The sequence below is a fragment of the Xiphophorus maculatus genome, chromosome 15, assembly GCF_002775205.1.
Source record: "Xiphophorus maculatus strain JP 163 A chromosome 15, X_maculatus-5.0-male, whole genome shotgun sequence".
NCBI classification, from domain to species: domain Eukaryota; kingdom Metazoa; phylum Chordata; class Actinopteri; order Cyprinodontiformes; family Poeciliidae; genus Xiphophorus; species Xiphophorus maculatus.
The window spans coordinates 6,514,048-6,541,173 of record NC_036457.1 but is presented as its reverse complement, the minus strand read 5'-3'; the positions used below and the strand labels follow the sequence as shown (position 1 = coordinate 6,541,173).

At 36.3% G+C, this 27,126-nt stretch overlaps 1 protein-coding gene across 15 annotated transcripts in view; it reads right to left on the bottom strand.

Moving 5' to 3' along the window:
• ptprk (protein tyrosine phosphatase, receptor type K) overlaps window positions 1-22,180 on the bottom strand; it is a 106,646-nt gene extending 84,466 nt beyond the window's left edge. For 13 of the 15 annotated variants that reach the window (XM_023347505.1, XM_023347504.1, XM_023347509.1 and 10 more), the window contains exons 1-2: window positions 21,866-22,180; window positions 15,855-15,878 (exon numbers count right to left, since the gene is read on the bottom strand). In XM_023347505.1, coding sequence (XP_023203273.1) covers window positions 15,855-15,878; window positions 21,866-21,947 — 106 coding nt within the window. In that variant the 5' untranslated portion in view covers window positions 21,948-22,180. The remainder of the gene's footprint in view (window positions 1-15,854; window positions 15,879-21,865) is intronic. The other 2 variants (XM_023347501.1, XM_023347506.1) reach the window with 2 other exon arrangements.
• Between the last annotated feature and the right edge of the window lie 4,946 nt (window positions 22,181-27,126).

Sequence of the window (27,126 nt, the reverse complement as noted above, 5' to 3'; positions counted from 1 at the left end):
AAGTGACTGTTCATTCTGCAAACTTCCTCTACTAGCCAACTAGGAGTTCAGGTAGGTTTAATCAAACGTTTTGCCATTACTTGATTGATGACATACTCTGAAAGTCACCCTGTAATGCTATATGCTACAATTATTAAATGAAATAGGCCAGGGCTGTATGCATAAGAGTAGGTGGGACTCATATCAGATCATAGGAGACAAGGTGGATATGGATCAGGAAAGAGTCTATTCTCTCCTGAGCCTTTAATTAGCCACTAATTGAGCCTTTTTGGCATTAATGAATATATATTTTTAAATGGTCACATTTAAAGCAAACTCTTATGATTCCATATGATGTTTGTAAATGGTTGCTACCATTTACAGTGATACAGTTTGGATTTTTTAACTTCTGACCAGATTATTAGGATGAAAACTGACAAACTGATAGAACTCCAGCTATAAACCACAAGTCAGAATGTGTTAAGCATTCCAGTTTTTGAATTATTTACAGTATTAATTGGGCATTCAATAAATTCTTGTTTCATTTTGGTTAATGGCAAAATGTCCGAAGTGGAGAATTAAAAAAAAAAAGTCCAACCAAAACTGGCAAGTAAATTTGCATTTGTATGATACAAGCTTCACTTTAAAGTACAACCAAGAAGTGTACTTCATGTCAAGTGAAACCAAAACCATTTTCATTGAGAGCTTTGTAGGATGTGCTCTTAATGAAAATTGTCTCTTTTGAACCCTATCAACCTTTCCCTCTTAGCACACACAAACACATCCTCCAATATGCACACACACACTCTTCAAACCCTTAGCACTTACCACAGATCATCCACTAAACTAGTTCTTTGTGAATGTATGTTAGCTGCTCCCTTCCTGTGTGCTGAGGTTAAAGGTTAAATGACAGTCATTAAGATTCATCTGAGTTTACAACCAGCAAACCAAACACCCAACACTTTCACGGCACACACAAAATGTGCATAATGAAATCGGGGTGATGCTGTATCAAAGTGCAGCAATTGTCTCTGCTCTTGTGTTTGTCTCTTGTCTGTCGTTTAGCAAAAACTGAAATCTCTGAATACATAATGAATGCAGTAGTGTAGTGCTAAACAGTGCAATAATTTTTTGCACATTTTTCTCTCATTTTTTTTTTCCTATTCTGTAAAGTGATTTTTGCAATAGAACCTGTTCTGTGACTTCAGTGGAAATCACCATAAATCGGTTTCTGTACAACTGACCGTCTCTCTGTGGATCTGTTGTGACATGCTGTTGACACATTTCACAATACTCGCTCTGTTTGCCCTCCTGCTGCCTCCCGGGATGAATAAAGGAAAAGAAGGATGGGGTGAAGAGGGTTACAGATAGAGGGGACAAAGAGAGGGATGAATAAAGCAATGATTGAAGTCATTCCATCTTCACACCTACAGATTGGAAATCCTCAAGCAATTTCCTACTTTGACAATGTTTATCATGGGAAAAAAAAAAAAGTGCACAAAAGGGTGTTTTATTTGCCTCTCCGTTAATCCTTTCCTTACTGGCAAATTCACAGACTTACTAACAAGAAACTAACTGACATTTTTTCCATCTGAACTTCTACACACTTATGCAAACACATCCAACAGATAAACACTCTGCAGGATGGATGAGCAGACCCCGCATCAGTCCCAGCATGCCTCCCTGCTCTCAGGCAGGGGACTCTGTCAGCACCACAGTTTATTGTCAGGACACATCAGCAGCAGCCACGGCAACTAATTAAGACCTGCCTGTCAGGCCTATGGTCACTGCGAATGTGTGAAAACATATACAAACAGACAAACACATTCGTGTAATTAACTACCTGTCATAAACACACACGAACTTGCAAAAAAGGAAAAAAAAAACTCTTCAGCTAGTGTCACTGTGTCTGCCAAGAGACATCAACACATTCAGTGTATTACTCACTAGTTATTAGTCACACACCCAAACCTAACTCCTGATAGTAACATACTCAAAGATGGAATGTAGTAAGTTCTTTTATTTGGGCAGTTTTTTGAGGATGGTTCTGATCAGAGACGTCAAGAGAGTAGATCTTCTACACACAACTTTCTTTGAGTTAAGAGAGTACTAACAAAAACTACTTTACAAAAACAGATTAGGTGCCTATTTTCTGATGCATCACTAAAATCAAGTAGTTGTAGAAAAAAAATTACAAATATAATGTAATGTTCCCCACTAAAGATCAACAGTCAAATACAGAGTAGTTCAATGTTCTTGGTAGTTAAGGTGGAATTCCTTCCATTATGGTGATTTTTGGATCTTTTTATAGCTTATTTGGAGTTTTAAACAAATAATAGGTATCTTCTCTAATACCAAGTTCTATCCACTGATTACCATTTACAGGTTAAAATCAATCATATTTTGGTTGACATAGCATGATCTGTTGAATTGGACTGTATGTATCGGAAGTAGGAAGAAACACAAGTGCATAGACTAAATACTAACCTATTCAGGTTGAAAATATTTTCCTTTTCTATTATATGATTTGAATAAATTATATATTTTATATATTGTATTTTTTTTTTCTTTCCAACTTTTGACATGCAACACATCATGCAAGGGGAAATTAGCCAATTTCCTGCCAATTGATTTGTTTGTTTGTATGAATAGTATTTTGATTTCTTATTTTGCATGTATTGAATTTACTCAAATGTAAATGAATCCCATTTATGTTGATCTCTGCTTAATTAGCCTACCATCTACCTTATTCCACAACAACATGAAATTAGATTTAAACTTTCACTCCATTGCTGAGGTCAAACTGAAACTGCTCCAACAAAATGCTTAGGAATGTGAAACAGAAACAGGCCCCCTGAAAGACAAACAGGCTGATTTCAGAGCAGAAAACAGCCAATCAGCACGCAGAATCCCACTCACTTAGCAATGTAAACATACACACACAAGACCAGACACACACGCGACCTAGAAAGAAAAGCAAAGTTCAGAGCACATCTGTTAGATGAACATCTTGCAATATATCCCCTGTATTAGTCAGAGAGAAACCCAATTACAATTAATTAATAAATGTGAAAGCTTGTTAAATTTTTACATAGCAGGAGAGTTTAAAGAATTAAACTTTACCCCAATCATAGGATTGAAAAGAATGGAAACAGCTAGCTGCAAAGAAAAAAAAATATTAAGACCTGCATCCTATCAAAACAACTAACTTTCACTGCCTCCCTCCTCTGTTATCAGCAGATATGAAGGTTAGAAAAGAAAATATATGCAGCTGCAAGGGTTTGTTGTGTCAGTCTACTCTTGTCTGCTCTATTCTTGAATACTTCCTTATCATACTTCAAAAAGCTCTTGCTCCATCTCCCATATATATTTCCCCACTATTGCTCTGCAACATTAACTCTCATTTCACTCTCCTCTATTTTGTGAAGGATTATAGTTCAGGCTTGTGTCATGCAGGTACTGGCTTGTAACATACATCTAAATAGCTTCTTATCATGGTTATGAGTCAGAACACCACCACATACTTTTCAGTTGGGTTTTTCTTGTTTTGTTTTTTTTTTTTCAAACGTTGCATTGGTCTGTTTAACTCAGCAGAAACAACACTGCACATCTATTTGCCATGCACTGCATAACTCAAAGTGCTGTCAAATGATGAAAAAAAACTCAACTTTGGCAAGGTGAAAGCTAGAAAAATAGATTGCCATTTCAGCTTGAAATCCAAGAGGCATCATCATGGGATTCAATTACTATTTGAAAGTCTCAGGATTTTAAGGTAATCTAATTTGGTACATGGCAACCGGAAGTATAATTAATTCACAATCTGCTCCATGTGGGGTGCATAACAACACATATCTCTGCAGGGATTTTTTCAGTTTTATTCCTTCAACAAGGTTATAGATATGAAAACAGATAGCAACAAAAACAGTGTATTGAACACTACACTATTATGATAAAATAAGCTGATTTTGCAGCAGCCAAGAAATAGGACTCACACCTACTTGGGCATAAAAGACAGAAAACTTGCCATAACAGCCAGATTTGACTAAAGCAAAAACTCTGCCAACTGCTTAAGCCCTCTCTTTGTTCACAGCATCGTTTAGAACGGTTGGATTTTTTTATTTATCGCATGTAGGTGGAGACCCTCCACTTGGATGAGTTGGCTGCAAGCAATGTTGGGCTTTTTTTGTTAAGAGACCAGGCAATGTTATTAAAGTGACTCATGCTCTCGGGAATCCCTGGAGAAGTACTGTGTGTGGTATACACTGTGTTGGCGTAAAATCAGTCCAAACTTTATCATGGATGCACAATTTAATGAAGGTTTACATTATTATCTATTTTTCAATTGTATAATTGGTATAAACCAGCAGAGATGCACTGCCCATGCTTTTCCTGGCCAATTCTGACTTTCAGTTTCTAAAAGTTCTCACCAACTCTAATTTTAACTGACTACATTTTTTATCCTAAGGACTATAACACATAAAAGAGAAAACATGCTAAAAAAAAAAGTACAGTGGTTTTAAATAGAACAAAAAATAAAGGCTTTACAAGATTATCTCAATTTATGCATCGAAAGTATATATCTCTAACCCTTTTTTGACACACTCAATGTGTTAAGCATCAAAGTCCAAGCAATTGGTGTAGTTTTGAGGAATTTAATACAAAATTATCTTACTTTCCAGTTTTAGTCCTGTAAATCATAGATCTGAGCCAATCAAAGTAAAACTATATAATATGTTGTTTGGAAATGTCAAACTCATTAAACATTTTGTGTATGTGTAAATCATTTCAAAAGGTTTTCTCTAAAGATTACATCGCAACTTCATTCTATTGTAAATAGTTCATCAGTGTTTAGCAGCATTAAGTTAATTTGTACTATGAGACAGTGATGTTTGGGCTTTAAGACACAAATTTAAAAGAATAAAGCATCTAAAAACATTTATCTTAATCAAAATCATTTCAGAAATTTGATATTTTTTCTACTTGCATTGTAGATTGCTAAAAGAAAATATGTGACCTGAGTAATTTACTGATTTATTTAAAAAAATTAACTTGAAAAAACAATTATTAAAACCTAAAGCAGGTGAACTATATATCAGTATAGTTATTGGCATAAACTCCAGTAAAAGTGATTACTCTGTCTAACTGTGATGGCTTCAGCCACACAATGGTAAAATCAGTCCACACACTCATCTCATTAAATTATATTGTTTTGTAGGCAAGCATGTATTTTAGTAATGCAATTCATTTATTTCTTTACATAAATCTAACAGTGATGTTGCAAAGTGCACACATAACATTATTCTGTTGTATTAATTATGCTTCTCAGTTTTTGAGTTACCTGCTTTGTGGAGTTGGCCGTTTCCTGTTTGGGGAAGAGGTGTGGCCAAGACATGAGGAAGCACAATGCCAGCTCAGCAGAACCAACCATGTGTTTGTCAGCAATGGGGGTGTTTTAGGATTTAGGTGAATTATTTGGTTCTTAGCTAGTGTAGGAAATTGCTTTCCATATTGTACATAAATAATCTGGCGAAGTAACTATATAAAGTTTCCTTCTGTTTATTTGTGTTACATCAGTTTTTTTTTTATTATGTTGTATATACTTCATATGTAAAGTCACTTTTTTAAGTAGAGGTATAGTTTTGAACCTCTTCCATAGACTCTAATAACTTTTTTAAATGAGTCACCTTTGCACTTCTTTGGGTTTAAATAGAAAAAAAACAATTTGAAGATACTTTTTGCTGTGTCCTTGATGTATTACTAAAATACCTACTAAAAGAAGAACTAAAACAATCAGAACTTTAACCACAACACTAACACCAAACAAACATTTCAGAATTATATATGCAAAAACTTTTACGTACAATTCCAACCTTGCTTGAGATCTGACCTGCTGATTTTTTTCTAAATCAGTAACACACAAAAGCTCGATTATGTAAACTTTGTTTTAAATCTATAACTAGATGTAATTAACTTTAACCGAAAAAAGGTGCAGCAGGTTTCTTCATAGAAAAAGTAGTTTTAAATCCAACAGAAAAAGAATTCAAGGATTATCCCCATTTATGGATGACATTTTATCACCATTTATGCATCAAGGATTATCTCCATTTGTTCATCAAAGCTTATGTTTCTAACCTACATTTGATAAGAAAGTGCATCAGAGACTATGCTATTTGTTAATGCCTTTGCAAACCAAAAATGAAGGACTTTCCAGTTTTGTTGCATTCATAAAATATGGAAATAAACTTTGTATTTTTTGCATTTCACCGGCTGTTAAACAATCAGAGCCGATTAATGGAAATCTGATCCATTTTGATCTGTGGATAAATTACCAGAGCATCACTAAGAAGCATCCCTGCTTTGACACTTATATAAGAGTCTTTCTTTTACATCTTCTGTACAAAAGAACACTGTTCAATGTCACAAATTATGAAGATGACCGCTTATTATTTGCATTAGAAGGCATATCCTCTAAATGCATATTGCCATCTAATGACCTCACATTAGGCCACAACACTGCTCCAGTTTACCAAACCCATTGCTCTCCTTCTTTTCTAACTTCTGCTCCCTCAATTAAAGACCCCCTTCCCCTCCTTCTGCCTCTGTTGCTCTCTTTGGACCACTAACCTTGATTCACTGTTCTACTCAACACAGCCCTAGGCTGGGACACACAAAAATGCTGTGCATGTACAGACAGGCAGATTTACAGGCAAACACGCAACAGCCTCCATTGAAAGGACCATATATACAGTACATGCACCCTACAGTGGTAAAGTAGAAGTGGTTAATGTGAGGCCATTGTGAGGGGAACGCGTGGCTAACCAAAACCACATGTAGTCGACGTTCTCACTCATTCTGGCCAGAGGTATGTGAGAGTTAAAAGTGTGTTTGTGAGTGTGAAGGGGGAGGTGTGATAGAAAGCAGGCCTCAGAAGGAGAGGCAGAGTGAGCTCATGGCTGGACTGCAACATTTATTCAAGCAGGGAGTAGTTGTGTTGAGCAGACATGTTTGAGCTGTCCCACTGTGACTGTGGTCTGCTCCAATGACCGTTACAGGAGAGCAACAAGTCATAACAAGGACAGAGTTTAACTTGCTGCATGGCAACACAAACATAGCAAAACTGTGTTTCTTTGGAAATATTTCCAAATAAAATCTTTTATCGCATTAGGAAGCAATTTATATTCTCTCTTTATCTTTAAATCATGTCAGTGTTATTTCACATTATCTTGCCATCTGAAATACTGATCTACACATAATTACCTAATAAAAATTTAATTTCCTTTACCTATGATCAAGAAACTACATTTCACATCTTCATTACCAACTCTTGTGCAATGCTGAAGTCACAGCTATAAAAACAGCAACAGCAACTTTTATTTTGAATGAAAACAAAACAATGAAAGTGGAATTAAACTGCACGTATATCTAAAAGTTATACAAGATGTAATTTTAATTATGATTTTTCTGCATATATTTCACGATTCTTTAGATCTTTTGACATTTGCATTAATTTTCTATAAATTAGTTTCAATTGTACTTGTCTGAATGAGAGAAACAGAAAAAAGCATTTCAGTATATTCGATTTTAGTTTGTATTTTAATACTTGCTTGTCAATTAAAATAAGTTGACATTACTCATAACACAAGACCTGAAATATTAAATGTTCAAATCCTTAAGGAAGTCATATAGATATACAGTCGGTACACAAAATATTCAGCCTCTTTGAATTTTTCACTCTTTGCTTCATTGCAGCCATTTGCTAAAATCAAAAAAGATCATACTATTTCTCATGAACGTACACTCAGCATCCCATTTTGACATTAAAAAAACTGAAATGTAGAAATTTTTGCAAATGCATTAAAAAAAGAAAAACTGAAATATCCCACAGTATGCTTTTGAGTTGTCAACTTATCTGTCATGGAACATGTATTTCAAAAGATTGGGAACCTTTTGAAAATTTTAGCACTGAAATGCTAAACTTTCAGTGCTAAAATAAAAGTCAAGATGTACATTTTATAGCAATCACACACAAAATCTGTTGTTTTAAAAATATAGATCAGTTATGCCAAAAGTTTTAAATGTACATTTTCCTAAGTTTTTATATCTCTTTTGCAATAAGAGTACAGCTGTGCTTTACGGCAACTCTTCTCTTATGGTGTGATGTCACCTAAGCTATAAAAAATATTTAAATATTTGTCATGGCAGAAATCTGTGCAAAAATGCTTTGAATTTTGTTATATCTTATGCTACAGATTTTTTAAAAATAAAATTTGTAAATGCAGGTTAAAGCTGTATAAAAATCAAACTATGGAAATCAGCAGCAGAATTGCTTGCTGCATCTCTGGTTCTCTAGCACCTTGAGTCATCTTTAAAACTTAACGCACAGAGACAGCTGTAGTTGTGTTTTAAACCTATACTTAACTTCAAGTAACCTGCTTTGTGGGACTAATCCTATGAGACGGAGCGACACTGTGTGTTAAGGTAGTATGGTGCGAATGTGTGTGTGTGTCTTTGTGCCTGATCCTTAGCGTAAGAGACAGTTAATGTCATTGAGAGGTAGCACTGTATCTGCTAACCGTTACTCCAACTAGACAGCTCGCTTGGCATACACTCTCAAATAACAGGCACACACAGGTTTCATACAAACACACTTTATTTACTTTAGGCCCAACTTCAGTCGTAGGGAAAATTAGAATGGCTACCTGATACAAAGGAACAACTTTTTTTTTAAATCTAAAATGTCTTACATTTTAAGGTCCTGTCCTGAGTGACTCAGGAAAGATTTAGGTACAAAATATTGAGACAAAATACTCACATCTTTCCTGAAAGTCTGAGAGACTTTGATTTAAAGGGGAAAAGCTATGGCAAAGACAAAGGGGTGAGAATGCTCTATGCCTGCATGACATGGTAGAGAAGATTTTGTACTTAGGATTTTGAGCAATCAGATAAATTGTTGCCTTTTAGAGCTACATTCACTGGCACCAGCTGGAAATGCTTAAGTAGATTACAGCTTCCTTCTTTCATGTGAAACAGAGTTTTAAGGCAAGCTGGTTTAAAGAGTTTTCCTCCTCAACCATTGTTCTGTTGTTACCCCAACTTTCTCTTTTCCATCTGCAAATTCCACCTTAAGTAAACCCTAGTGCTTTACCCATGTAATGCAACACCATTGAATGTGGATTTGGAAACCCCACTCAAGCTCTTGTTGTGTGTGTGTGTGTGTGTGTGTGTGTGTGGGGGGGGGAGAGATAAGGAAACTGGAGAAACAAGAAGGAATGGGAGTGGGAGCAATAGATTGTGTAGTAGAGGTAAATGAAGAGGGGGTGGTAAAGAGGAGGACAGAAAGGAAAAAAGAGTGAAGGAAGAAGAAGTGCGTGAGAAGGGGGAGGGTTTCATAAACATTGTGTTGCTGTGTTTTGGTGGGTCATAAATTCCAAGGAGGAGAACTGGAAGAGGGGGAAAGAGGTAACCTAACCTTTGCAAAAAAGAAGGGAGGGGAGAGAAGTTTCAGTTAATTAATAGAATTTCCTTCACTTCTTCAGCAAAAGTTAAGTTTGCTAAATATCAGCAACTCAGGGGAGTTTAGGTTTACCAAATGTTTTCACTCTCATGACTTTCTTCTATGACTGAAAAAGTTGCATGTCCTATTTTGGCATCTTTCTTGGAGCACATGTTTTGCAGCTGTATGCCTGTTGGGAGTTTCTCTGCCTTCTCTTTCTTATCATCCATCCGATGGAAAGGGCGCACTGTTTAGACCTTTTCAAACATCTCTGGGCTTCTCTAATCTAAGCCAGCAAACTCAGATTAAGGGTTTCCCACCAAAAGTTGATTCAGCGCTGCTCCAGAAAACTCACAAAAACGAGTGCCTGGGGGAGTTACTGTCTCAGTGGCTGTTCTCACGCTGCAATCAATGGAAACCAAGGAAAAACTATTGTGTAGTCTCATGAATGCATTGATATAAATCTCTAAGTTGCCTGTTTGTGGGTATGAGGCTGAGAGACTCCTCAGTTTTGACTATTAGTTCTTTATCATAGCTTATTCTTCCTCATAGTGATGTTTGAGCTCTTTTTCATTATGTGAGTAGTAAACATGTCAGGCTTAAGGTTATCTGTGGAAGTGGAGTAAAGCATGAAGGGGCATGTGGGCACCAAAAAAGACTAAGATATACCCACTAGATTTGACAAATCCAAGTCTCTGGTTTGATTTATGTGACTCATAATATTTTGGCATAAACCCCAGCAGGCCATTTTGGCACAGAATTGTTTTGATTAATTTTGCCTTTACTTACAGTAAGTTAAGCACGAAGTTAGTAAAATACATGTGGGCAATATGTGTTTTGCTTTTAACTCCTCTAATAATTTACAATACAGACATGTCAGAAATATCCATTATCAGGGTGTTTATTTTAAAATGTAAAAACAAATCATTTTAAAGTAGTAAAGGGTGCTATTTATGTAAAAGAAAAGATCTATCTAGCCTATACATAGATAAATTTGCTGTAATTTCATTAAATATAAAAGCTCTAATTAAATGCTTAATCATTTCCGCTTAGTTTAATTTGCTTGTCTGTGGCTTAAGCTTTGTACAACATTTTACCAGTAAATTGGAAAGTTAAACAAGATAAGGGAAAGATGATTCATTTTGATCGCAAACATCAAAAGTTTAATATTCTCCTTTTATCATCCTCATTTTCAAAATAATTAGCCTCCCTGATGCTATCACTCATTTGTGTATTACATTTTGGTGGATAACAACCTGAAGTTGTCACCGGAGGAATTCCAGCATGTCTTTGGCAAATCTTTCAAACTCCATAACATTAGATGGTCTTTTGGTTAGGACCTTTTGATTTAAGTTCATTCCACAGATTTCAAGGCTTTGTGCAAGTCAGTCGATATTATTCACTTTAATGCTCTGGGAATACTCCTTTACCAGCAGCGATGTTTTGGGTCATTGTCATGATGGAAGACAGAGAGATGGCTCAGACTATGTCTTAGATGGGACTGTTTTAGTTTTTCTTTCAAAACATATTTTTTCCATGGTTCCTTCCACTTTGACAAGATTCCCAGTTTCAGGCAGAGTGAAGCCACCAGTTTCACTGTATTGACAATGTAATTTTAAAAAATGGGCAACATCTCTATGACAACGATTCTAGTTTCATCTGATCAGCCCAAAGAACATCCTTGTGGCATGAATAATCTTTGACCAGGTTGCCCTTTATATGCTTCAGTCTGGCAAGAAGGTGTCACTTCTGCAAAGGGGAGTTTTTCTTGATCTGCAACTTTGCAGCCAATTCCTTTGCACAGCTCTAATTCTTGACCTGGCCGAGTAATTTATTAGCGTCCTTGCAGTTGTTCTGGGGTTTGTAGAGACACCTCTCCTGAGTTTTTCTTCAAGGGTCTTTGAAACCTTTCATTTCCTGTCTCTTTCAGGTTTGTACTTGGGCTTTGTGGTTTCTTTTGAACTACTGATGATTCTTTCCATCGCAGTTCTTGATGCTTGGAAATGCTGTAATAACTTTATTTATTCCTCTTCTGCTTTTTAAACATCAACAACTCTTTTTCCAAGTTGAAACTGATTTCTTTTGTTTTTTTTTTACAACTGACAGCTCCAGTCCTTACTGGACTTCCTTACAGCATGTACATTAGGAGAAACCTTCTTAATTTTCCTCTAGATATCATCTAGATTTTCATCTTTTAGTGGAACAAATTCATTTCTGTGCACAAACTAAAATTAAATTAAAATTAAATCCAAATTAAGACTGGAACCTTTGAAAAATGAAAAATGTTGGGAAATACAATCAAATTTTTTTGTAGTGTGTTGAAAAATATTCACAGTTCAGTATTTGCGGATTCACCTTTCATTTTTAGCGGATTCACTAAAATATTTGAAAGAAAGTGCAGCTTTGCAGGCCGAACTAATAAAGAAGTCTGTGGATGTTAACTTCTGCTGCAGTGACAAAATTGTTTCCACTGTGTGCAATAATGCATGTTAGGGTGCATTAGGTTTTCGAACTATTAAAATAGTCAGTTACAAGCGTTATTTAGCATATTTTCAAGTATTCGCAGACATGAGCTATTCATAGGTGGTTATGGTCCATAACCCCAGCGAATACAAAGTGTCAATTGTATTCTTAACCTTTATGTGTGTCACTTATGTATATGATGAACTATAAAAAAAATAAACTTTCAAGCCATGCGTACAAAGTAATATGTGTATGGGTACAAAAAGAAGCAGCAATAACTACAGTATATATGAAGCTGCAAAGGGAAAAAAACTGACCAGGGATTGAAAAGACTGTGGTTGAGATTTTGATATGATGGCCACCAGTTGTGCTAAACCCATATTATCTTCTCTATTCTGTAGTTTTTTTAAAAGAATTTTCTAATACTCTCAGAAAGCTTAGCCACCATCATAAACCCATCATGAGTGGGTTTAATGGTACAGAAATGTTTTCAGTATGGACCTTTTGATTTAGAGCACATTACATCACTTTTAAGTGTCAAGGACTGGAGTGGGAAGAATCATCAGTGGTTCAAAGTTTACATAACTTTGAACAGGTACCATTAAGCAGATAAAAATAAAATGCATGCGGATACACAACAGACATTGAGGACCCCCACTATCTTTCTATGTTTATCAACATGGAAGGAAAAGTCTGGAAGAACAACAAATGATATACAGAGATGCTCAAACCCCCAACTCTTAGGAACCAACAGTGGTAAAACAACCCAAAAAGCTATATTTAAAACTGAACTCCTGAATTATGGTCTTATCACAGGGAGTGTTTCAGACATCAAGGCTGAGATGGACCAGCCAGAAAACTGACAGAGATGCAGACAGCCACTCAACATTTTAATGTCTGTCTCCACACTCCCACACACAGCCTGTCTTTTAGAGTGAGTGACTGTAGATGCGTATACACGATCACTGTCAGGCTGACCATGTGTCTGCAGTCATCTGCAGCAAGGAAGGAGATACAAAAGCTGCCAGGGACACGGACAGACTAAACGACAGATTAAGGTGGCAAACAGACAGATTCTGAGTGGAAAAAAACCCCCCTATAAGATCATTTGGTGGAAAAATTGGAATATCTGATTTTTATCTCCACAAAAACAGAGGAACAGAAGTGTGGTGATGTGAAGATATGTGCCCGTGGATGAAGATGATAATCTTAATGGACTGGACAGCTAGCTCTCTTTAAGCCCCTGATTTGCACAAGCTTGCATGCTCACACAAACGCACACAGACACAAGAGGGTTTACATATCTCAAAAGCTTTCCACCACGTCTGATCTGAAATCAGCTTAAATTGGAGAGAACTGATAGAAAGGAACGTAAGGGCACTGACAATCTGTCCTTTCATAACATGAAGATGAACATGCAGAAGCTTTAGGGATGAGAGTGAATGAAGCTCAATGCTATGTGGAAAGTCTTCATAAAAACAAATCAAGAGATCAGCAATGAGTTTTTCTTACGCTGTAAATGGGTTGCTCTTGGCAACTTTTGTGGTATTTGCTTGATTGTACGTTGCATTTGTCTGACAGCTGTCTCTATAACTGAACTAATAGAAACTTTTTATTATCCTGCGTCCAAAGCTGTATGCAGAGAAGCCACAAGGCTTTTTCATTTCACCTGAGGATATGTGCAGATTGGTTGTCTAATCTGTTCAAAACAACAAAACCCTCAACAGAATAGTACACAAATGAAATAAAATAGGCTGCGCATAGTTTGTCTGATCCAGACAAATGAATTAAAAATTCCATAAACCAAATGATTTTTTCTGTCCAATTACTTTAGTCTTAAGATAAACAAAAAAATAAACAGACTTATTTGAAAAGGCTAACCCAGGCTTAGCTAAACTTTAACCAATAAGCCATCCATATCCCCTCCTGCAAATGACCCTCAGGGGTTTAGCTCAAACCGTGTCTCATCAAACATTTGCTAAACTTCCTGAGGAGTTACAGGAATTAGTTACACTGAACAAGAGAGTAAAACTTATTAACATATAAGTTAGATAGAATTCTGTTTTACTTATTCTACTCTGTTAAATTGTGAAATTCAACAACTGTTATTGTAGATTCATCTTCAGGGCACTTTTGTTTTGTTCAAAACATGTATAATTTTTTATACATGTTTAATCATGCATTAAACACGGGTTGTAAATGACAAACAGGATAATATGCCCTTTAGTCCTTATAACCCAACACGGAGAAATGTTGGAACATTCCACAGATAGTTGGAGATTGTCCTTTTTCCTTCAAAATGAATTATCCAACTCTGCATCCAATTTAGCGTCACTGACATTCTCATTAGTATTACCCTGGCCAGTTATTCACTTATTTATTTATTTATTTTGAGTGAAAAGAACTGCTTTGTGGTAAAGAGCTGTTTCTTACAATCCAGACACAAAATTCAAATCCATTCCCACAAAAGGTTTATGCAAACAGTTACCATCACTTTAACTACTTCAAAATTAAGCAATCATAAATTATGCTTATTCTGTTAAACTGGTTTTATCTCCTTTCATTTAATCTTTCAATTTTAATGAGTTTTCTTTGTTTTTAAGGGTACATTGCACAGCTTTTATTATTTTAAATACACTTTCTAAAGAACATTGATTTGATAGAAATTGTGGCAGTATCTTCGGTTTTCTTATCAAAAACAAATTTATTAAGCCAGCTTTTAAAAGACTTAGGATAAGAGCTGATACAAAACAAGACAAATCCATTTTCCCATTTAAGTCATACCTCATATGAATTAACAGCATTTAACGAGTTTTCATTAATTCAAAAACATTTTTTGCATTCATTCAATAGCTTGACTTTTTGGTGCACTGCATTCCAATTCATGTATGGAAACATTTTGTAGAATAAAAGAGTGATAGCCTTTTAAAAAGTAACAGAAGATTAGGTATTCAGTCTATATTTGAATGAAAAAAAAATCTGCCTTGTTAATTAAAAACCTTGAGGGAAACCACGCAGCCACAAAGAAAACTCTCTACCTACAGGGCCAATATTCTCTTTTACTTCCTTGTCACTTTCACAACCAACAACAACCATCTTAAAATGTACTGTTTGCTAAGGGTGTTTGTGTGTGAAAGTGAGAAAAACAGATGGAGAAAAAAAAACAAAATATGCGACATGGGAGAAGAGAAATAAAAGACAAAATAAAAGTGGAACAAAGGTTTTCTGCTACTGAAAGAACAAAGTTCCTCTGAGTTCCTTTATAGGAGAGCAGGCTCAGCTAAACAAACAGCACCTGGAAACTTCAAACTCCCCCAACAGCTGTCTAACTATACAGAAGGACAGACAGACAAAAACAGGAAGTGAGACACAAAGACAAGCGGCAAACAGATTAATTGGCAGCCAGGTAAGCGGAGTCATAACTACAAGCGACAACAAGCCAGTACAAGATTGCTTCAAGAATTTCAGCAGTTCAAGCTATTTATGTAGAGGAAAGAAAATTACTACAGACATGGCCTTAAGGTGTGTGAATCACTGAAACTTCTTTGACATTGAATCGAGTAATCAAAGAGCAAATCCAATAAATTGCAATGTCATAAAAAAAATACTATAAAAGTGAAAACTATACCTACAAGCTTTACTTTGATGTTTGCTTAAAAAGATGCATGAAAGAAATTGTTAATGGTGTTACGGTGAGTTTAAAAAGTATCAAAATAACAGCTGAGCCATTAGTTTCAATGGGATGGATATGCAAAACCAAAAAGCCTCTGGAAGGTGTAATGGAGGAGGGTAAATAATGAGAACAACAGATGTCAAACTGGAAACAGAACCTAGAGTTAAAGCCATGGAATAATTATGACAACACTAAAAGAACGATGAAACATGAAACACAGCTCTTTGCCGACAAGTCGTAACTCACCCTTTTCTGCGCGCCCCAAGTGAGCTGGATCCAGCAGAAGCAAAGCAGAGAATAATAGGACAGAATTAGATTAGAAAGCATGCAAAGGTTCACAGATGCAAGAGAGACGTTCTCTGTATTCATTATTTATCATCAAATAGATAAGCTCTCTTAAAACCACAGAACTGAAGCTAATTATTTGCATAGAAGATTATCTTGATAATTAAGTTGTCATTAGACAAGATTGTGTTTGTTTTATATACTGTTTCCAGAAAGTGAGAAAAAAAATCTTAAAACGTAAATTCAAACATTTATGACAAAGTTTCCATACACAAACTTCCTGCCTTTCCAACACATGCCTAACCTCAGACTTTTTTCCTCAACCAACCCTCATGGTATGCCTAAAAATGATCTCTTTTCCAAGACTGTCCTCACCAGCCACTGTTTCTCCCCATCTTCCAAACAATCACCAGCCAAACCTCCACTGAATATATTTTTAACACCAAAAGGCTAACCCACTTAGCTGGCAATGAGTCTTCTCACATCTGCCTGTGTATTTGTGTGTATATGCATGTGTCTGCGTACGTGCATGTAACATAATGTAATGAATCGGCTGTGAGCGTTGATTACTTAATCTGTCATTAGTCAGCCATGTAGACCAGTTTGTGTGTGTGCGTGTTTGTGTGTGTGTATAAATATGAGTGTGGATGTATGAGAGGCAGCGTTGCCCCAACAGCTGTGACCGGAGCCACACAGGGCAGAGCAGAGATTGATGATACTGGACTTGTATCATCATTTATCAGGAATGTGATGTTTCAGGCATTCGAGATTTGTTTTGAGTGCTCTGCCTCAGTTCATTTCTAAAGAACTTCATCACTTTCATGGGTCACTTGATTTGATTCACCCAATGATTTGCCACAAGCTTGAAGAGAACCGTGCTTGCAAAATTATTAACGTTCCTTAAATGTTTTTAAAACTTTATTACATTACTACTAAAACTACAGTATTTTTAATGAGATTTGATATAATAGATAAAACACAAATTGGTGCATAACTGAGAAGTGGAAGAAAAAATACACATATTTTAAAAATATTTTTCTACAAAAACATTCTTAAAAGTGTGGCGTGCATGCAAATTCAGTTCCCTGATTTGAGATTTTGTGAAAACGTCCTTAGATACGATTACAGTTGCAAATCATGTGTGGCATCTTTGTATGAGCGTTGCACATCAACAGACTTGGTGATTCTTTGTAAAACAGATCTAACAGGATGAAAAATGTCAGTAAACATCAGTTTGTTGATCCAATCCATCCTGTTGTAGGTTGTAAGTTACAATTCAGTAACTTTAAGATTGGCTTTCAGATTTAGATTGCTGTCCTGCTTGAAGATGGAACTTAGTCTCACCTCTTTTGAAAGTCTTCTTTCAAGATAAGCCTGAATTTAGGTTATCCCATTAATAACTGTGACAAGCTTCTCTGTTCCTGCTAAAGAAATGCCTCCCCACATGTTTCATCGTGGCAGTAGTGTACTCAGATTGATGTGAAGAGAAAAGCATTTATACTGATATTAAATTACACATAGGTGACTTCTGAAAGTAACAGAGTGTGGATTAACTTTGATTTAAACATGCTAAAGTAAACACAGCTGAAAGAAATGCAAGCTACACTTGCCTGATTTTTTATCTGTAGAAACATTTTCCTTAAGCTGCATATTTTCTCTCAACTTTAGTCTTTCAACTAATATCTGAACATTGAAGTTTGTGGTTTTAGCATAACAAACTGTGAAAATATGTAATGGGGGTTTTTGCAAGACACTGTAAATTTTATGTAGAGCATACCATTAGATAAAATTTATTGCTCAAAGCCTTCATTAACCCGACCCCCAACACCAAAGCATGTGCCAATATTTCAAGTCAATCAGTTCACCCCATTCTGTTGAATCGCTTAAAGAACACCGACCAAGTAATGAAGGAAACACCATTTAGGTTTAGAAACCACCATTCCAAACGTCCAAAGCATACAAGCATCTTTAGGTTATTTGTTTTAAAGGTAATTTTAAACTAAGCACAATGTAGCAACATTAAAACAACATTGTCAGTAATGGTAGCTTGCCTTAGCAATCAATCTGCTGTAACGGCGCACCATGTTGCAATAGGTTCAATCATCTAAACTGCAAAAATAACTTTGAAAATTGAAAAGTCAGAATTGAAAGACTTAGATAAATGAAGAAAATGTGATTTTTAACCCAAAAATGTAACATAGGTATGTTTATGAGCTAAACCTACTTGATGAGGTGTAAGGGAAACACTTTGTTTGACTTTACAAATGACTTCAGAACATTAACCACATAATGGGAACAAAGCTTTACCAGGTTCGGGGTTATAAGAGTGATTGGGATCTGTGAAAACACCAAAATCATGTTTTTGAAAAATAAATTACTGCACAACGTTTAGTAGGTTTGGTATATTAAGTGCACCCAGCAAAAACATAGCAGTAACAGCACGATTTACAACCTGTCAATCATATCATCTTCCCAGAACCTCTCTCTCGCTGAGTTTGAACAACCACTATGTGTCGCTAATCCATTTCAACACAAATCCTCATATTCATTCATACCCCAGCACACACATGCACACAGTCTAATGAGGGATTAGCTAATGAATTCTCTCAACAGATTAATTACATTTTTCAGACTTCGTCCCCAAACAGCTCAAGGAATGAGCCAGTACTTTCAAAGAGAGAGAGATTTTTTTAATCTATCACCAAATTGAAATCAGTAGAAACAGATTGGCTTTGGGCAAAAAGGACGTTTGATTTGAGGAGAAGACATAAAAATGGATCTGAAGAACTGCAGACTGAGGCGTTACTTTTAACGAGAAAATAAATAAAACGGGCCTTTGATTTGGAGCCATTACACATGGCATGACTAGAATGAGAAGGCATTTTTCGCATGAATCTAAATGAGAGGCAAACATTTCAGATACTCTTCTTTGTACCGCTGTTCACCGGAGGGCTTAAAAGCGTCGTCCTGCCTCCGTCTCTTTAAGTGACAGCAAAGCACAAGAGCGGACACACAAATTCGCACCACACGTACACAAAAAAAGACAGACACACAATGATTCACACACACACTCTCCCTCCTGCCGTTTTCACAGTCTCTTGAGTGGAGGAGATGCCCACAGCCAAAAACCAATGGTTTCTTGATTTCCCCCCCTCTCTCCTTCTCTCCTCTTTCTCACTATCACTCCGCTTCTCTCGCCTTTTTCCATTAAAACACCCAATTTTGTTTCATCTCCTAAATGGAGCGGAAAAGTAATTATAATTAAACCAACTTGGTGCTAATGTTCAAAATACTGAAATAATTTACAGTTATAATTAAACCAGCTCAGATGTTGTGTTCAGTGGGAGCGGCAGTCTTCTAATTCGTCTGGAGACACTGATGGAAAACAATCATTTCACTTCATTAGGATTAAAGACGCCTGGAATCTGTGTCACAACTCGATCAGAGAGGAAGAAGATTTAGAAAGTTGTCAAATTAACACAAAACTCAGTCACTGACTTTATAAAGACGGAGGCGCGCAGGCTTGTTCGCGTTTGTTACACTGACTTTGTAAGTGATTAGTCAACATACAAATATGCAAAGCAGTACGATAAGGAGTGTGGGAGATTTATGAGAATGACTCAATTTATAATTTGACACAGTAATTGGGAAACTAAAAACTGATAAAATAAGAATGAGACTAATCTATTGAAACAGATATTGGAGCACAGACTAAATTACTTCTTTAATGTATAAAAGATAATTTTAAGTTTAAGATAATGTTTAACTGGTATGATCCTTATTTCTTTGCTGCCTTTTTAATGCATTAATTATTTAGCAGTTAATGCTGTCAGCCTTAATCTGAAATATTTTAATGAAGAGGAGTGAACATATAAGTTACAAGTTGCAAAATTTAATAATTGTGTAACAAAATAAAAAACAATTTTGATCTGTTAATGTGCCTGAATCTGGGACTTCATTACAGAATAATGTACTGCAGCAAAGATGCTGGCCAAAACTCAACTTATTAACATGTACCTTATTATGACCTTATTTGCTTTCATGCACAAATAACTACTTATTATCCTGAAATGCAACTCAGTGCAAGTAATTTGTGTAAAATGTTATCCGAACGAATGATATTCCACATTCCCTTTTCCGAAGCAGCATCCAGTCACTTGTATTTACTTGCAAATTAACAGCACTCACATTCCCAAAGAGGCCTCAAAGAAATTCCACACATTTGTTGCCCTGAGGACCAAATGGCCCCAAGGGAGGGGAAGAAAGGGGGATAGTTATGGGCTGCAGGGTGGGGTGAAGGGTGACAATAAAACGTTTGCTGATAAAGTTGGAATTAATGCGGCCAGCGAGAATACTGGAGCAGAAAATTAGGTTTTTGTACAATGAATGTGGATTCATTTGCAGGACTTAACTGAAGCGTGTGCGTCCTTAAGGTTTTAGTTTGATTTTGGAGGTCAGCTCTCAAAACTGTTTAGTGAGTCTCGTTTTCTCTCTCTCTCTCTCTCCCTCTGTATGCACGAGTTGAAATAGAAACAACTGCTGAATGCGAAAATTAACGCACAGCAAACCCGCGTTCAGTTTAGAGCGCTGGCTCAAATGAACCCAGATGAGCTGCAGGGACTGTGGAGGTCTGAGCAGCCCTGCTCAAACATCGCAGCCACGCGAAAAGTTGTAAAGTTGCAGAATCTCTAAACATCGCTGCTGCTGCTTCACCTGCAGGAGCGAATTCATGTTTCCTCGTGACAAGATGGAAAAAGAGGGCTAGGAGGGGTGCAAATGCTTGATTTGCAATTCGGACAACTCAATTGTTAGGTCTTAAACATGCAAAAAGAGGACGACGAGCTGCGGAATGATGCGCTGCGCACGGCAATGAAATTAAATGAGTTCAGCGGCTACTTTAGTTTCAGGTTTTCAACTTTCTGCGTGTCCTACAGTATCTTAAAGGACAAATTAGCACATTTTTATCACCTCGAACATGACAGCACTTAACCTTTATATCTACAACCCGTATATTTGCCAACCCAAAACATTTTAATTCAACCTTACCTTGGGGGGGGAGTCTAAATCAAACTTAAAGGGCTCTCGGACGAAGCCAAGAAAACAAGGTTACTGTAAAACTGCTTTAAACAAGATAGAAAAGAAGATGATAAAAATTAAACGATCATTTACGCACTAAGCTATATCCAAATAAACGCCTGTATTATAGTTAGACACAATGAAAACGCATATAAAGTGCAGGATTGCTGCAAAAATATATCTAAATGGGTTCGCTATCATACCACATGGATATTATACAGTTTTTTTAATACTGTGATGTCCGTGCGCACAATAACTTCTCCTCTCCTTTCATGCGCTGCAGAAGAGGATGAACCGCACGCTTTGTTTATTCAGTCTTGTACCATCTTAGTAGCCCGTTTAAAAAAATACTTCTAAATAACAATAAAAGCAGCAGTAAATATTATCTATTTTATTCTAAGTGCAATTTTTTTTCTCCTCAGACTTAAGATTTTGGCAAGAAAATTTCCGTACCAAAACTTCAAACCATCTCATGTCGCAACTTAACTGAGTTTAATAAAGGGCTACAAGCCAAACCTCTGATTCATTTTGTCTCACTGGTTATGGTAAGCTCAACCCACTTGGCAAAATAAAACAACCTTACATGCGGGTTCAACTACACCGACGAATCGAACCTTTAACATTCAACCTGACAAAAATCACCTTCACCTCATAGAAAAATGCCATTCTCGCATCCGGCGTCATTTAAAAAGCACCAACGAAGCTTTAAAACCGGCATGACGGGACATAGTCAAAGCGAAGGTTAACTTTTCTTTCTTCAACACCGTCACACACACCTGCCCGGAATCCGTGTACTTCCACTAAGAAAAATCGGCAGATATACGGTTTAAACTTCTCTTTACCTCTCTCAAACAACAACAACACTCCAAACATTGTAATAGTTATTTTTCTTTTACCTGTAGGCAATTGAGCGGAGACGGAGCCAACTCTTGAACAGAGGATCACAACTCCCAGGAATACAGAGAAAAGTGTATCCATGGCTTGACGAGACTGTTCTCCTCCCGTGAAAAGTTTGCTCGGTCCAAGTTTCTTCAGTCGTCTCAGTCTTTCTCGTCTATAGGTTGTTATTCCATCTGTTGTTTTAGCTCCATTATTCAGTCCGTGGCTCTCGCTTTTCGATTCCTGCGGGCGCTCGCGGACTCCACACTTTGTTTCACGCAGAGCGTGGAGAGGGAGCGCGAGGCGGAGTGAAGAGAGCGAGGTGTAGTGGGAGCGCGAGCGCAGCACAGAGCTGGTGACGTCACAAGAAGGGAGTCGATTGAAATGTTGCTACACCTAAAATATTATCTCGTGTACTATTTAGTGTTGTTACTGATGCTTCAAAATTATCAGAAGGCTAATGTAGCGTCTTACGCATTTGAAACATGTCTCAACACGTTCAAAAAGACAATTCCTTAACGTTTTAAACAGAAAGTGGATTAAGAACTAGACATTTCTTGCCAAAAAAAAAAAAAGGAAAACAAAAGAGCAATAGACAAATTAAAATATTACACAAAGAACAAAATACTACTTAGGAACAGCAGTGTTTCACACAAGTACATTTATCCTTACTTATAACACGTTTCCCTTAAAACGGAGGTAATTCCATGGCCAGATTTAGTGGCATTTATGATGTTGGGCTAAAGGTAGTTAGGTGGCCTACACCAACAATTTTTGTGAAGAAAAGTTAAAATAGTTTGATACACATCAGTTTCAAGACTTTTTGGCTTTGTCCTCATAAAACAGTTTTTTCCAGCTTTTTTGTCCTTTCTTCAAAGTCCCTCATAGACTCAAAGATTTGAAAATGTTCCAGAAAACATGCCAGACCTGTGCAGTGTGATCTAATGCATTCATTAAAATATACCAAAAAGATAGGCGTTAACCAACTGCTCAAAAATTATTGAGCCACAACCTGAACCAGTTGTTCAGGTTGTGGCTATTGTGACTATTGTTTTCAAATAATCCAGTAGTTATATACATGGGAGTCCAATAAATTAAACAAGTCACCTTATGTGATATTTGATATAAAACATATATTAATTTTAAAAAAGAAAGCTATTTTTTCTGCTTCTGGCTACTGCAAATTAAGTCATTAATAATATTTTTCCCACGGTACTACATTGTGATAAACTCCCCCCTGAGGCACAACAACATGCCCCAACTTATTACAAAATAGCTTAGGGAGAGTTAAAATTACAAGCCTGAGGTGTCACAAAGCCTAATGAAGGTGAAAAAACCAAATGCAGAGGGCAACAGGACAACTCACAATTATATGTCAACAAGGACAAAAAACCTCTTAATACTCCAGTAGCAAGAAAAACTAGCACCAAACAGGAAACCAGACTACATTACATAATGAGACAGAAATGACCAAATACCTGCAGGTCTGATGGTTACCAAACAAGGATCTGCAGTGCAAAGAGGCAGACAGCAGGACTTAAAGAAACATACAGAGACTGTGTTTTTGTCTTTTGTTGTAATTTCCATTGAGACAATAGTTATTGTGAAATTGTGCTGTATAAAAAATGAAGAATTTAACCTAAATGATTTAGGTCAGTGTAACTCCTTGCCAATTTTTACCAGTGGGTTGCCACCTTGTCCTTTCATACCTACATTTTGTAGTTGTAAACAAATCAATTCATACTCACCAATGCATGTAAGATTTTTTCTCTCTTGGTAGGAAAGTGTTTTTGGCCAGTTTTGGAAATCAAGAATCATAAAAATGCTTAAAATATCTCATACAATTTCATATCTTTGTGTGTTCTTTTCTGAAGACTTTATATTATGCTCTATTACCACTGATTGCCATTCTGACTGCCCTTTGGGCCTATTTCCTTTTATGCTGAATGACAGGATGGTCAAACCAAAATAACAACCTCTAAAAGCTTCAGTTTGCAACTTCTACAAAAATATGTTATTTATTTTACTTATTTGTCTAAACTATCACCATGTCATGACAGTATGGTATGAGACATATAATCTGTGAAAAGCTCATACTCCTCCACCTCCTCCAATACTACTACTGCTATCTGCAAAATGCACCAAAAACAACCAATCAGAGCCAGGGTAATGGTCTTAGTGCTGTTAATCGTCCGCATGTACGTGCTGCTTAGAGTGCTAAGGAACTTAAGAACTTACCATTTCAGGAAAATTGTTTATCCACTGACTGGGAGCACAGGGAGAAAGTAGAGAAACTAATTTTTCTCGCAGATTATCTGTATCAAACAATACTGTCACAACATTGTGACAGTTTAAACAAATATTGAAAAAAATACATTTTCCAACAAAGGTACACACTGCAGTTTTCAATCCATGGGTATGAAGTAGTTCGTTTACAAAATGGAAGGAATTAATCAAATGACAGTGCATAGAAAATGAGGATAGGTGAAGGGGGAAAATGAAATATTTAAGAACAAAAGGATTAAGGAACTTATTTTTGGTCAACTGTATTCCAGTGGTAGCTTTAGTTGGACCCACTAACCAGATAAAAGCTCTAACAAGAGTATTTATAATCCCAAACACAATGTGGAGTCCCTGTCCAGCTCAGGGCCCCTTAACCATTCAGCCAATCCACAGAAAAGGGACCCATGCTAATGCTTCAGAAAAATGGAATACAGTGGAGAGCAGAAAAGAGAAAGAAAGAATAATAGAACTGAACCATATCTAAGTCAGACATGAAAAGACACAGCCATTGTAAATTTCAAAGGGAGAACGTACCCAAAGTCAAAAAGCCATTGTTACAATGTGTTTGGGTTAGTGTAAAATTGTGTATATTGAACTCATCCACAGAACAGAAAGATTAAGCAGGAACAAATTCTGTTGAACAAAAATGATGCCTGTGAGAGACAGAAACCAGAGCAGTAAAGGATCTGCAAAGTCATCAGGATGTACAGCCAGAAGCTGCTTCCATTTGATTTAAAAGAAACCTTGGTGAACTGTAACCATTGCTGAATGATTTCTTTGTGTGAGTGTGTGTGTGTGTGTTAAGAACCATCCTTTCTAGAGTGATTTAAAAGGACTGCAACACCCTTGATGACCTCTCTGTCCACTATTTCTCTTCTCAGAACTCATACTTGGAGAACTGCTTATACCACATTAATTTGCAATTAGCTTTATGTTTCGCCCATCCAATCACTTACTCATTGTTGAATTATAAAGTACCAAACTTGCAAGTGTTAACAGCAGTTTTATCTTAGCTGCAGTTTGACTTAAAAACTGCATTTGCCCACATTTCACCGTCTGCCACCACTGGTGACAGCATGTCAGAGTGGGAATGGATAACATCATGACAGGCCTGCCAAATAGACAAAATAGATGTTTTGATTTGGTACACAGCTCTGCTATAAATACAGTAGGTGTTGTGGATAGAAATGTTAGAACAAGGAACAGGCACAGATATTCTCTCAGTGTTTGCTTTGTCTCTCTTAGTGCCACCTCTACCACATGAAAGGTGCAAAAAATCTCTTTTTCTCTGTTTTTGTAGAGCAGGAATACGCAGAATGTTTTGCTGTTTGGAGGAAAAATACATTTAACGGTAACTTTTAAAGGGTAGCTCAATACCGTTTTCCTTATTATGCTAGTGTGAATGTGGCTACATGAAAAAGTTTTCTTTATATTAACCTTTTTTTCTTGTGATCAAACGTCACAGTCATGTCTCAGAACATGAATTTGTTGTCGAAACCCAGCGCTCATGGCTGTGTGGTAGTAGATAGCTATGCTTATTTACTTTTGCAAAGTTGGAGATTGCAGGCTTCAAATGTTTATTTGAAGCAATTTCCAAGTAAACTGCAATCATACATGAAGACAGCCCTATGTTTGTAGGTTTGTTGACAGAAGGCTAAAATTATCTGAACACACATTCACTTTAAACTGAGATGTGATTTTGTATTGACATCTACAACCAATGCAAAAATTGTTTTTAACTACAGACAGACTGTTCAGATTGTACAACATTACAAATATTTTGATGCAATTATTGACAATCACTTGATCTTTGAGGCTAATATGCATTCTGTGCTAAGGCCAAACAATAATATGTATTTTTTATCAAAAATGGCGAACTTTTACTGATGACACCCTTTGTTTTACTCCTTTTTCAATTAGTCTGTTAATATTTATAAACTTGTCTTTTATTTGTTGGTTTGAGTCTCTCACTCTGAAAAATAAACAGTAACTAAACAACATTGTAAGGATGTGCAACAAAAATATAAGGATAAATCTGGTAGATTTATCCTACTGGATCCACAGATCCAGAATCATAGGGAAGAGTTTGACATCACTAAGAACTTTTTCTTGGCTCTGATTGGTCGTTTCTGACTAGGAGCTGTGTGTTTCTGCAGATGACAGTAGGACCACAGAGACAAAGCAGAGTAGTTCAATTTTTTTTTTACAGATTTTCTTTCTTATGTTATGTCTTGGAATAGTGACCGTTTTAACAAATAAGAAATATAAAAGTTACCTACTTCAGTTTTAAAAGTAATTCTTTTGTATGTTTGTTTGCAATCTTTTCTGATTGCAAAACAAACTATCCTTGGTGACATAAAGTTTGCCTTATCTTTGCATTTTTACAGTTTGGAAGTATTTCATGTGTAATGTTAATGTGCAATTCTTTTTTTTTAGCTCAATGTATTAATGACCTATGAACACAGTGATAGTGGTCATTTGCACAATGCATCACTTGACAAACATACAGTGGCAAATTTTAAAAAGAAGCAATTTTTATTCTGCCCAAATTCAAAGGATAAATACTGGTTTGTGGTGATTTTAAAACCTATTTACCTTCATATCAAAGAAAATTACAATGCCACGCCTCAGGAGAGAAAAGATGACAGGTTGTCATTGCTCTGAAATAGCAAATCTTATGTGCTGAAGGTTTGATTACAAAACTCCCATCATGGCAAAGGGAAGGATAGAAACTGTAAATGTATGATCCTTTTCAAAGGCTGTTCATTTAGAGGAGAGTTTTGAATGGTCTAATATATTATTGGGATTGAATTTCAAAGACCAACACACAGTAGCACGTAGTTATGAAATTGATTATATTTTTTACAAACAAAATAAGTAAAACTGTGATGGCCATTGGTGCCCTGTCCATTTTACCACTGTAATTGATCTCAACATAAATGCAGTGTTTCTATTAACCCATCAGACGTTCATGGAACAACATTAATAAACTAAG